This window comes from Engraulis encrasicolus, chromosome 9, assembly GCF_034702125.1.
Source record: "Engraulis encrasicolus isolate BLACKSEA-1 chromosome 9, IST_EnEncr_1.0, whole genome shotgun sequence".
Lineage (NCBI taxonomy): Eukaryota > Metazoa > Chordata > Actinopteri > Clupeiformes > Engraulidae > Engraulis > Engraulis encrasicolus.
In genome coordinates this window covers 34,134,193-34,146,576 of record NC_085865.1, presented here as the reverse complement: position 1 = coordinate 34,146,576, position 12,384 = coordinate 34,134,193, and the positions used below count along the sequence as shown (strand labels likewise).

Below are 12,384 nucleotides of genomic sequence, written 5' to 3'. Positions count from 1 at the left end.
TTATCATTATTTATGTTCAAGATAATTTGTTTCACGTTTTGAACACATCATTTATTAAAGTGCACATGTCTGTCAGTGTACAAACCTTTTTCCATTTGTACCTGTTCTGATGTGATATGTTGGAACATCATTTTCGTGTTTTGTCTGTTCTCCAAAGTGTGTGGAGGTCTGATCACTGGCCCTGATGGAGGGAACTTCACGTCACCAAACTATGGCGTGGGCAATTACACCAACAAGCTGAACTGCGAGTGGCTGCTTCAGAACTCACAGCATGTAAACTCCTCTATCGTGGTCATCATCAATGACCTGCACATAGAGAGCCACCAGACCTGCGACACTGACTACATTGAATTCCGTCTGGGTGAGTAAGTCAAGTGAGCAATGCTACGCTCGCTCAGGCACTGTGATGTTATTGTGTACTTTTGGTGGTAATTCTCTATGGGGCTGTTAACAGCAGTGCAAATGCTGTATATTCATTCATTTATTTCATGTTTATTTAATTTCTTTAATTTAATTTCTGCATTATTACTAAAATATGTTTTCTACTCTACTCTGCTTCCCTCCGCTCTGCTTCCCTCCACTCTGCTCTGCTCTACTCTGCTCTACTCTACTCTGCCCTACTCTGCTCTACTCTACTTTACTCTGCCCCACTCTACTGTAATTTACTCTACTGTTCTCTACTCTACTGTTCTCTGCTCCACTGTACTCTACTCCTTTGTGCTCTACTCTACTTTTCTCTGCTCCGCTCTGTTACACTACTCTACTCTGCTCTGCTGTACTCTACTCAACTCTACTCTACTTAACTCTGCTCCACTATTCTCTATTCTGCTCCACTCCTCTCTACTCTCCTTCACTCTACTCTCTGTTCTGCTCTACTCTACTCTACTGTACTCTACTGTACTCTACTGTACTCTACTCCGCTCTACTCTGCTCCACTCTACTCTACTCTACGCCCTACTATAGGAGACCAAAATGGGGAATTCTTGGCTCGCTTCTGTGGCCAGAGTGTCCCTGGAGTGCCAATAGTTGTCTTCACACCAGAGCTCTGGGTCCACTTCCTGACAGGCACCTCTGGCGTAGACCTGGGCTTCAAGGCCACGTATGAGTTCTCGGGTAGGTTGTTTACTGTAGCTCATGAATTCACCCAAAAGGTAGGTAAAATGCAGTACCTTATCTACACAGTCACAGCAGCATTGCCTTATTTACACAAAGACTCTATACATGTAAGTTGTGAAATGTCAATATGTTGTAAGAACACTCAGCAAAATGTCAAATGCAATAGGTACATATAAAGTAGCCTTTGCAGCGTTGTACCAGTGGCCTGACAATAGCTGTGACAATACCCACTACCAACCACACTCTCATTGGTGTTGCAATACCAGAAAAGGAATTGAACATCATGTTGTTGTTTTTTTTACCATTAGTTGTTACCACATGTGTTGCCTGTCCCTTCCAGATTGTGGTGGCTTGCAGACTGGAGAGGGTGGCATTATTGCCAGCCCAGGTTACCCCAATAACTACCCAGGCCCCAGCCGCTGTGCCTGGCTTCTGGAGGCTCCCCAGGGCCACACCATCACTGTGAGTGACATTCAAGGGACTCCTGGGTAACACTTTATTTTAATGGTTCACTATTACAGTGGATCTAGTGCATTAGGTACAGTGTAATAACCAGTGTAACAATATTTAATACCATGTAATACCAGTGTAATACCATGTACCAACCCTAACCCTAACCCTAGATGTGGGTAGTTGACGTGACGTATCAATTTTGCTGTCACAGGCTCTTAAAATTAAGTAAATTCATGTTTTCAAAATTGTCAATGTTTTAAATGATAAAACTAGTGTCGTTGATGTGAAAAAGTAATGTGTACTAAATCCAGAGCTTAAATAAGTATACTTAATTTTGAGTCAAATGTCACATTTGTCCTATGATGTGACTGTCACAAGCCTGGTTCTCCATATTAAAATATTTTTAAATAAATAATCAAAGCTCAGTCATTTGTCTAAACAACCCTAGCATGTTTTTCAAGGTGACTATTTTAGCAAGTGACAATGCTTAATTTTTTTTCCTGCTTTTCTGAGACTGTATGGACTTATACAACTTTGTCACAGAAAACAATGTCCTGTGTGTGACATCATATTTTTTGGGTAATTCTGTGGATAATTATCTATTGTTGAAGCTCCAGCAGTACATAAATTGTGACTTTAGACCCTTAAGAAGCAAATGGCAAGGGTAGATTTTAGGTTTTTCTCTCAGAGTTCTTCAATCAATCAATTACATTTTGCTACCACAAGATCTATTAGTTTTGTAGTCCTTTGGTGTGACAGCCATAAAATACATTTTGACAATAGTGTATATTTTTCATGTGTTTTTCTTATGTAGATGTATGCAAATGCATCTTACTAAAGTTGAAATTGTATTTCAGTTGGCAACGACACAGCATTAAATTAACTCAAAAGCTCAAAAGTCCTATGGTGTGATGGTAAAAGTCCTATGGTGTGACACTTTGAAGTATCACACCAAAGGACAAACAGGTCACACCAAAGGACTGGATAACTGAGAAATAGCTTTTAAAACAACTGGTTGTACATTTTCTGTTTATTTTGTTGTTTGACTAGATAAATATTATGTGTTCAAATGACTTATTCCTTTATTGGCCATTGGAATTTATACTTTGATGCATTGGTAATGAATATTTGCTGTTGATTTTAGATTGTTATTTCTCATTAAATTAAGACTTTGAAAAATGCAATAAATATGAAGAGTGTAACAATGTTCATAAAACTCCATCAAGCCATTTCTACATTACTTAATATATTTATTTCTTAACGTCACACCAAAGGACATATTTTCAGCAAATTGCTTTATCAACGTGAATAAATAATCAATTAATAGACCAACATTGTGACCACTTGGATTTTTTGAAAGATTAATTGCTGCACTACATAGACATAATGCATTTTCCCCTCATAAACAATGTTTTGTGAAAAAAATAGTTTTTTGCTGCCGATCTGTCATTTACCCAAGTACAAAATTGGTACATGGTGTTACACTGGTATTACATGGTATTAAATATTGTTACACTGGTTATTGCACTTTTACTGTCTGTGACAATGTACCTACACCATTGAGTGTGTAACTGTTAAATGTGTTACAGTGTAACTACATAATGTTGCGTCCAATGACCGGTACTATGTTTTGAAACAGTATGTTGACAAAAGAACTGTCATACTGTTCTCAGTGTAATATTAATTGGCCTCGTCACCTTCAATACCTTTGTGTACCCGGGTGGTTTCTACAGTTACAGTATGTACACCCCTTGTTTGTCCCTTCAGCTCACCTTCACTTACTTCCACGTGGAGGAGCACAGTACATGCAGGTGGGACTCTGTCACTATTTTCAATGGCGGATCACCAGGTTCACCCGTCATTGGACAGTACTGTGGAGAGACCTCCCCTGGCACCATCAAATCGGGATCCAACAAGCTGGCCATAGTTTTCCTGGCCGACAGTGTCGTCAACCACGGAGGATTCATCGCTACCTGGTCAGCTGACTCCTCAGGTACAACAATCTAATGGAAACTCAATGGAGTGTGTTTCAAAATGGAGGCTGTTTCTTTTTTTTGTTGATCAAGATTTATGTTCTGTCTCAAAGACTGGAAATTCATGGTGGTGGTAAATAATATTTTTTGCGTCCAACACAAATGTTGATAATGAAGAATAAAGATGTATTATACTACGTTACACAACTCTATCTTTTAAAGTGATACCGTCCCATTTTTGGAAATTAGCTTATTTTCACAGCTTCCCTTCTCCCCTGTACTGGTCTGTCTAGGTTGTGGTGGTGTCATTCACGCAGACACTGGCTTCATCAAGTCACCCAACTATCCTCAGAACTTCGAGGCCAACACAGAGTGCTCTTGGACCATCATTGCACACGAAGGGAACCACTTGGAGATGAGTTTCAACACCCCGTTCCAGATCCCAGACTCCACTGGACAGTGCCAGAACAGCTACATCAAGGTGCGCGTGCGTGTGTGTGTGTGTAAGTGTGTTTTCTCACAAGGGTATCCTTGTGATCTCATTTGACGTCATCCCATAGTTACTTATCGTTTTGTTTTATGACTTCCTTTTCTACAAAGTAAGTCAGATTGGAGAACCAACTCATCTGCTGAATGTAACTCAATGTAATGTAAAGTAAACATGTACTATGAGTGAACACCACTGCTGTTATTTGCCACGTCATGTTGCAGGTGTGGTCTGGTGACAGGGAGAGCGATGCAGGCCTCCTGGCCACCGGCTGCGGCAGCACCGCTCCCGCTCGCATCATCGCCCCCAACAACGTCATCACCGCCCGCTTCCAGTCCACAGAGACCCCGGGCCAAGGCTTCAATCTCACCTTCGTCACACGTGAGTGTGCTGTTCTTCACAGCCAGTCAGCCAGTCAGTCGAATAAAAATAATAAATGATTGTCACAGATACATTGATTATTGTTTAGCTTATTTTTGGTTTTATTTTGTTTCATGTTATTTATTCAGTTCATTCCATTATTTATTTTGTGCTGTACTTTTCCTGCCAACCTGCCGCGGCTCCCCCAGCACTTCCTTGTGGCCCTGCAGTGGTCCCCGGCCCCCACTTTGAAAACCCCTGAACTAGACTAACCTGCCTAGCTGCCAAAAGTATATATTTCCTGGTGAGTTGGTCTAGCCCTGGTCCTTACAAGATTGTCAGAACAGGCACCAGCCCGGGGCCACCACTCACCAACACGATAGATGCGATTTGAACAACAACGATGGTTTGGTCCCACCCACAGTCCTCAGCTATCGCACAGTATTGTCTGAATCGTGCAATTCCACACTAATATTTTCATGCTACTCCCATCAGTGGATTCACTGACAGTGGATTTAAAAACAGAAAAAAACATGGTAACACTTTAGAATAATGGATGCAAAAAAGCATTATAAAGACTTAATAAATAATTAACTATTGATGAACAAAACATTAACAAATGTTTGTAAATTATTAGGAAATGTAAACAAATGCTTGTAAATGACTAGGAAATGTTATGTTAATATTTCATATTTATCAAACATTTACAAGTTGCTTGTAAATGAATAAAATGGTCTGTTATAAGGTGTGTAAAATCTTGAATATATCATTTGTAGATATTTTATAAAGCATTAATAAAACTTAGTTAATAATAAAAACATTCGTTAATGTGTTATTCATCATTAGTTAATTATTTACTGAGTCTTTACTAAGGAACATCATTATAAAGTGTTACCAAAAACATGACTTAACTGTTTGTTAACCCATTGATTCCTGATGTTGCGCAACATTGGCCCTGGCGCCTGGAGCTGCATTACGCAACATTCAGGCTCATGAGATTTGAGACAACTTTAGTAAAAATCTTTGTTTGTTTGAGATGAATTAACACATTCTAAGGAAAGATGAGGGTCTTAGCCTCTTATTGCATGTTTTTATGTGCTTCAGAGGCTGAGATATTTAGGTTTTTATAGGCTGAAGGCAGCTTTTCTTAAAAAGGGCTCAGGCATTCAGCACCGTTTTTTTTTGCAGGTGCCTTAGGCGTCAATGGGTTAATTTACAGAGAAACCGTGTGTGTGTGTGTGTGTGTGTGTGTGTGTGTGTGTGTGTGTGTGTGTGTGTGTGTGTGTGTGTGTGTGTGTGTGTGTGTGTGTGTGTGTGTGTGTACTTTTGTACATGCGTGTGTGTGTTTTTGTGTGTGTTTGTGTGCGTCCGTGCGTGTTTCCTCAGGTTGTGGAGCTAACTTCAGTGAGCCCCAGGGTCGCGTGGTCTCTCCCAACTACCCTCAGGAGTACCCATCATTCTCCAACTGCAGCTACATCCTGGACGCCGGACCCCAGACCGTCATCCTCCTCACCTTCAAGAGCTTCCAAGTAGAGAGTATGTGTCTGTGTCTGCACCGTTTCCTGTGTCCTCCTGGGTGTTTAGACAGCTTGACACGGCACTGCTGTTTGAATGAATGAATGAATGAATGGTTTGAATTTGAATGAATGAATGATTTGAATGAATGAATTACACATTCAAATTACATTAAATTATATTGTATTGTGTTGTATTCTGTTCCAGCCTCATGTCAGTTTTCTTGTCAATGACACTGCATTTCTTTGTTTTTAATGCTGTGACATTATTTTTCTTTGTTTTTAAAACAATGGGGTGTTAATAGTTCAGAGTAAACTCATATACTGTAAATCCAGATACAGTATTTACAACACTGTGGAGAGTCAAATGGCCCTAACAGTGAGTTAGAATTCACATTCCTCATTTCAAGTAGGGCTGGGCGATATGGAAAAAAAACTATATCACGATATGGATTATTTTATATCACGAATATGCAAAATACGATAAGGGATATCGCAACTGGCTCACCTTTACAGGTACTTGCCCCTGCACCATCTGTGAGCCAGTGGCATCGCTCTCTCTCTGTCTCCTTCCCTCAAGGCACTACAAGGTTTCTGTTACTGGGATCGGAGTTGGGTGGCTTCAGCAGGTTATCAAATGGGCACCCCCCCTCACTGGCGTTTCGTTGATTTAAGCCCATGACACCTAAAGGGGGCTCAACAGCAGATCCAGCGTCCTGGACCCACCCCCGCTAAATGCCACCCAACTCCGTCTTCAGTCCTTCATTCCCTCATTGCTTCGGCTCTGCCACCGCACCTCCCTCTGCATCCAAATCCAGCGAGATGCTTCTTCTGCCTGCTTGGTGGCGCTGGCTACAAGGCGCTTCCTGGACAGCCCTTCAATTCCTAGCATCCCCAGGGCTCTCCAAAGCGAACGTCCGGCAAAGCCTCTGCAGCCCACCTCCACCGGGAGATTCCAGGCCTTCCATCCGTTTTGCTGGCTCTCCAGGATAAGGGCTTGGTATTTATTGAGCTTACGCTCATATGCCTCTTCCATCCTCTCTTCCCAGGGGATAGTCAGCTCGATGAGCACCACCTGTTTGGTACCTTTAGACCACAGAACAATGTCTGGTCTCAGGCTAGTGTGGGCTATCTCCTCTGGGAATTTGAGCTGCTTCTTCAGGTCTGCCCGCATCTCCCAGTCATTTGCTGTGGCCAGGACACCCTTGCTTTTTCTTTGTTTTTAAAACAATGGGGTGTTAATAGTTCAGAGTAAACTCATATACTGTTAATCCAGATACAGTATTTACAACACTGTGGAGAGTCAAATGGCTCTAACAGTGAGTTAGAATTCACATTCCACATTTCAAGTAGGGCTGGGCGATATGGAAAAAAAACTATATCACGATATGGATTATTTTATATCACGATAACGATATATATATCACGATATAGCACAATTACATACGTTTTCAGTTATTATCTTTATTTGCTCTTTATTTTTTCATGTCGCAAAACAACCTTTCTTTAAAATTGATCTTTTTATTCTTATTTTTACAGTTACATGAACTTATACTGTGTATTGTGACAACATGAAATGTAATTAAATGATATTCAATTGTATAAAATTGATCAAATTACTATCACGATATAAACGATATAGGAGAAAGGTCACGATATGCACTTTGATATCACGATAACGATATATATCGTCATATTGCCCAGCCCTAATTTCAAGGTTACACAATATTGAGCGGTATTACCTCTGAAAATGTAACACTGACCACTGAAGTATGTAGTAAATTTCAACTCTTTTAGTAGTTTAATTAATGCTGATATATATTTTTTTACTGTGTAGGTCACTCTGCGTGTGGCTATGACGGAGTAAAGATCTTCAAGGGCGTCAGCATGGCTACAACTCCTATGGCCACGCTGTGTGGTAGCACCATCCCAGGGAGGTTCACCACCTTCGGCCCGATGCTGGTGAACTTCTATTCTGACTCCATCGTCCAGATGAAAGGATTTATGGCTGAATACCAAGCTATTCGTAAGTCTGATTTATAAGCCTGATTTTTATACTCATAATGCCACAGACGCAAAGTACAAGCCTTGAATTTCTTACACATGTTTTAAAGTGATTCTCCAGACGTAAATATGTAGATTACCAGTCTTTTCATTATTGACAACAGTTTTTACATTTTAAATTGGCTGATATGAATTAAGAGTTTGAATGCAAAGAAAGTGGTGTAATGTTTGTTTGTTCTTTGAGGCCTAAACAGGGCCTGGTTTATGTAGCCCCCAGGCTGGGCCAGGCCGTTGGAGCCGTGGTGTCTTGCAAAGCCAAAAGGCAGTAACTGCATCATTTGTAACTTTTATGGCTGAATAACACATCCTTGGTCTTGTGTCTACGTATCTTGTACCTTGGTCTTATGTATACAGTAAGTCTCTCTTGCTCTAGCCCGTATGTCTTGCTTCTCTTTATTCAAAAAGAGCATAAAGCACAACTGTTACACCACTATTGTATGTTTGACTGGGCAATTTGACATCTTCAAAGACATTTCCTCTCTTTCCCAAGCAATGTTCACAGAGCTACTGCACTTTGCCCTTTTTAGGACAATTGAGTTTGCTACTGCACTGGGCACAGCCCTGGCACTGCGGGCACTCTAGGGGTTTGGGGTGGTGTTTGTGTTGGGGTGGGCACGGGGGCAGTGGGCTTGTTGTTTACCATGGGGAGGAATGTAGCCCAGTGGCACAGTGCTGAGCCCCAGCAATGTGGGAATTTGCGGAATGGAAGGACGCTGCGATTTTGGAACAATTGGAGGGGGATTTCAGAGAGTGAGGACCCTGCAGATGGAGAACATGGGGGAATGTGACACAGTGGGATACACACATATGCATGCACACGCACGCACGCACGCACGCACGCACGCACGCACGCACACACACACACACACACACACACACACAGACACACACACACACACACACACACACACACACACACACACACACACACACACACACACACACACACACACACACACACACACACACAGCTTCACTGGGCACTTCTCAGTGAAACTTCTTTTGACTGTCATCTATGCTGTGGAATCATATGGTTCTGGCCAGACTTGCAAATGTAGATGCGGACAATAGCCTGATAGACACTTTCATTCACAATCGAGACACTCTCGCAATGCATTCATTCATTCATTCATTCATTCATTCATTCATTTACACTCTTAAACTCTTTAATTAGAGTGGTGACAGTAATGGAGTAGGCCTTATGGCTCTTCGCATGCCATCAGCACCCTTTCAGCTGCTGAACAAAGCGGCCATTATGGGCCCTGTGAAAGAGGCAGAGGACAGCGGCCCTCCTCTAACATGGCTGCTGCTGAGGGGGCGTTGTAATAGTGAGGTAACGTGCTACTTAATCACCAGGGCCCCACATAAGTAGAGAGCCCACACATGGATATAGGGAGTATAGGGTTGGGGGGGTCCATCAGAGCTGGTTGTACATAGGGCCCAGAATTTGCGTGCTACGCCCCTGTCAGCTGAGCACGGCTGAAGATGACTCATCGCTAGTCACACGGCGCCCGCCACCTAGAGTGTCTGAGATAACACAAAGACTGAACTTAAAAGACGGTTGTCTTGCGGGTCGTTGCTTGGCGTTGGGGCTGTTTATTTAAATTGTTTATTATTGTCTGTCACACAGAGATAGTGTCCAGGGTGCCTGTCTGAGGCATGGCAACACTCTACACAAATACTCAACTCCAAAAGAATGAAACCTTCTGTTTTTGTTTTTTTATTTGGTGGCTGTTTATTTCAATAATTTATTAATGGCTGTCTGTTAATGTAATCCAGGGGTGGGGAACCGTTTTCATTCGAGGGCTACTTCAAAAATAATAGTCCTCCAAGGGCCGTACTATAAACACAAACTAGGATTTTCCCCTACACTTTAGGCCTATATTGAAGGTGGCCCACCTTTACAACAGACCCCACCTTCACTAGGTACCCTGAAAATATAACTTAATTACATTGCAAATGTCATTTCGAAGATTCCTTTACAAAAAATGTAAGATGGCCTCAAGGGCCGCAAACGGCCCTCGGAACATACAGTAGGTTCCCCACCCCTGATGTAATCCATGGGTTTCTTGAGAAGAGGTTGTCTGCACACTGTTTTCTTTAAATTACACCCTTTTCCCCAAGCATCCCACTTTAATGACCACCGCTTCTGAAATACTCACTGCACTTTTCTAGCACCTGTCTTTTTTATCTCCTGCATGTCCACATCACCTTTGTGTGGGTCACATATAGTACTATCCAGACAGCAACAGTGCGTTGTATGGCCTGTGAACAGTTTTCTACATAATGTGTCCAGATAGTTGATGATGGTGCCATTGCTGTGTTCATTTGATTGCAGCCTGTGGAGGGATCTACAATGCCACCTCTGGGACAGTCAGCAGCCCCACCCTCTCCCACTCAGACTACCACCACAACATCAACTGCACCTACCACATCATGGTCTCCAGCAACCGAGTCGTCGAACTCAAGTGAGTGATTTGGGCCAAAAGACAGTTAGTTATGGTTATAGTTATAATTATAACTCTAGTCATAGTTACAGCTATTGTGCAGGAGATGTTGTTAAGTCTGGACTAACAACACTAAATAAATAAACCACATTATCAACAAATACTAGTAGATGTACAGTAGATGTAGTCTACTCTACATATACAACATAGCCATCCTGTTAGCAGCAACAGATGTTTTCCTCAGGAGCAGTGTGTGTGTTTGCATACGTGTGTGCGTGCGTGTGTGTGTGTGTGTGTGTGTGTGTGTGTGTGTGTGTGTGTGTGTGTGTGTGTGTGTGTTTTTTTGTGTGTGTGTGTGTGTGTGTGTGTGTGTGTGTGTGTGTGTGTGTGTGTGTGTGCGTGCGAGTGTGTGTGTGTGACATGTTGTTATACACTGCATGGGGGGAAGTGCAGCACAGCTGAGCCATTGTGCATTGTGTCTAAGTCACTGCTGGACAGGAAGTGCTTCCTTCACGTCCTCATTCACCTCCCTAATCACATCCCCCCCGCCCCAGCATCCCATTGACTCAGACTGCACCACAGAATGACACAACACTTATATTTAGACACAGTTAATTTAACAAAATGTGTATCAGGACTCTTCATTTGGTATGATAGGGCGCACTGCGCTACTCTTCACTCACCATCAAATCACGTCGCATCATGGCACATCACGTCACAACCCAACATGACGAATATACTTGAAAACTGTGTAATATGTTGGTGTGAATCTTATTTAAAATCTGGACTTTCAAAGTAAGGCCCAGACAAATCAGGTGATGTTTTCTTTTTTTTCGTATCGGTTGTCAGTAGACGAACCAATACCAAAGGGAATGAATATGTGTAACAACATTGATATCACATACATCTCTGTTGTACACAAATGTTCGCTCACAATCCGTATTTCTGTTTATTTTCTTGCCACCATCTTGCAGGTTCAACACGTTCTCGCTGGAGGCCTCATCCAACTGTCGCTATGACTACGTGGCGGTGTATGACGGAGACAGCACCTTGGCGCCACTGCTGGGCCAGTTCTGCGGCCGCGAGCTGCCGCCCAAACTACGCACCACGTCCAATCAGATGTTCATTGTCTTCAGGACGGACGCCTCCGTCTCAGGAGTCGGATGGAGAGCCACCTACCGGGAGACGTTGGGTACGATCCTTTCATCAGTTTATCAATCCATCCATTCATCCATCCATCCATATGAATGTGACCTATCCCTTTATTAAAACATATTCATCCGGCCCTACTGTGGCCTAACGGTGGGGCACTTGTTCGCTATGCGGCCGACCCGGGTTCGATTCCCGGCTCGGGTCCTTTGCCAGTCCTTCCCCATCTCTCTCTCCCCACTCGTGTCCTGTCACCATCTTCACTATACTATCATAAATGATGTCAAAAAGACCAAAAAATATCTATAAAAATATATATATATATTCATACATCCAGCCATCTATCCATCTACCCCTGTGAATGTGGTCCATCTCTTAGTTAAAACATACTGTATTCATCCATTCAGTGTGTGAATTTTACATTTTACATGAAGATGAAGTACATTTATATGTTGGTACTTCCCAAGCCTACCTGTTTTGTCTCTTTGAGCAACATGTCATCATGACAGAGCATAGAGATGACACGCTGATTTGAACCCACTATCGCGTGTGTCCAATACGCCTTTTCAAGTTTAGGGATGGCCTTTAGCAAGCTACCACCATGCCCAAATGATCATATTAACAATTATCATTATCTAAGATCTCATATCCCTTGACCTCAACTCTGACTGACACACACACACACACACACACACACACACACACACACACACACACACACACACACACACACACACACACACACACACACACACACACACACACACACACACACACACACACACACACACACACACACACACACACACACACACACACAC

At 42.4% G+C, this 12,384-nt stretch overlaps 1 protein-coding gene across 1 annotated transcript in view; it reads left to right on the top strand.

The window, feature by feature from the left end:
* Window positions 1–12,384, top strand: part of cubn (cubilin (intrinsic factor-cobalamin receptor)) — a 90,822-nt gene that overhangs the window by 66,845 nt on the left and 11,593 nt on the right. Inside the window, exons 50-59 of the mRNA XM_063206973.1 lie at window positions 158–361; window positions 964–1,113; window positions 1,457–1,578; window positions 3,337–3,562; window positions 3,836–4,023; window positions 4,254–4,410; window positions 5,776–5,925; window positions 7,741–7,929; window positions 10,306–10,435; window positions 11,389–11,606. Coding sequence (XP_063063043.1) covers window positions 158–361; window positions 964–1,113; window positions 1,457–1,578; window positions 3,337–3,562; window positions 3,836–4,023; window positions 4,254–4,410; window positions 5,776–5,925; window positions 7,741–7,929; window positions 10,306–10,435; window positions 11,389–11,606 — 1,734 coding nt within the window. The remainder of the gene's footprint in view (window positions 1–157; window positions 362–963; window positions 1,114–1,456; window positions 1,579–3,336; window positions 3,563–3,835; window positions 4,024–4,253; window positions 4,411–5,775; window positions 5,926–7,740; window positions 7,930–10,305; window positions 10,436–11,388; window positions 11,607–12,384) is intronic.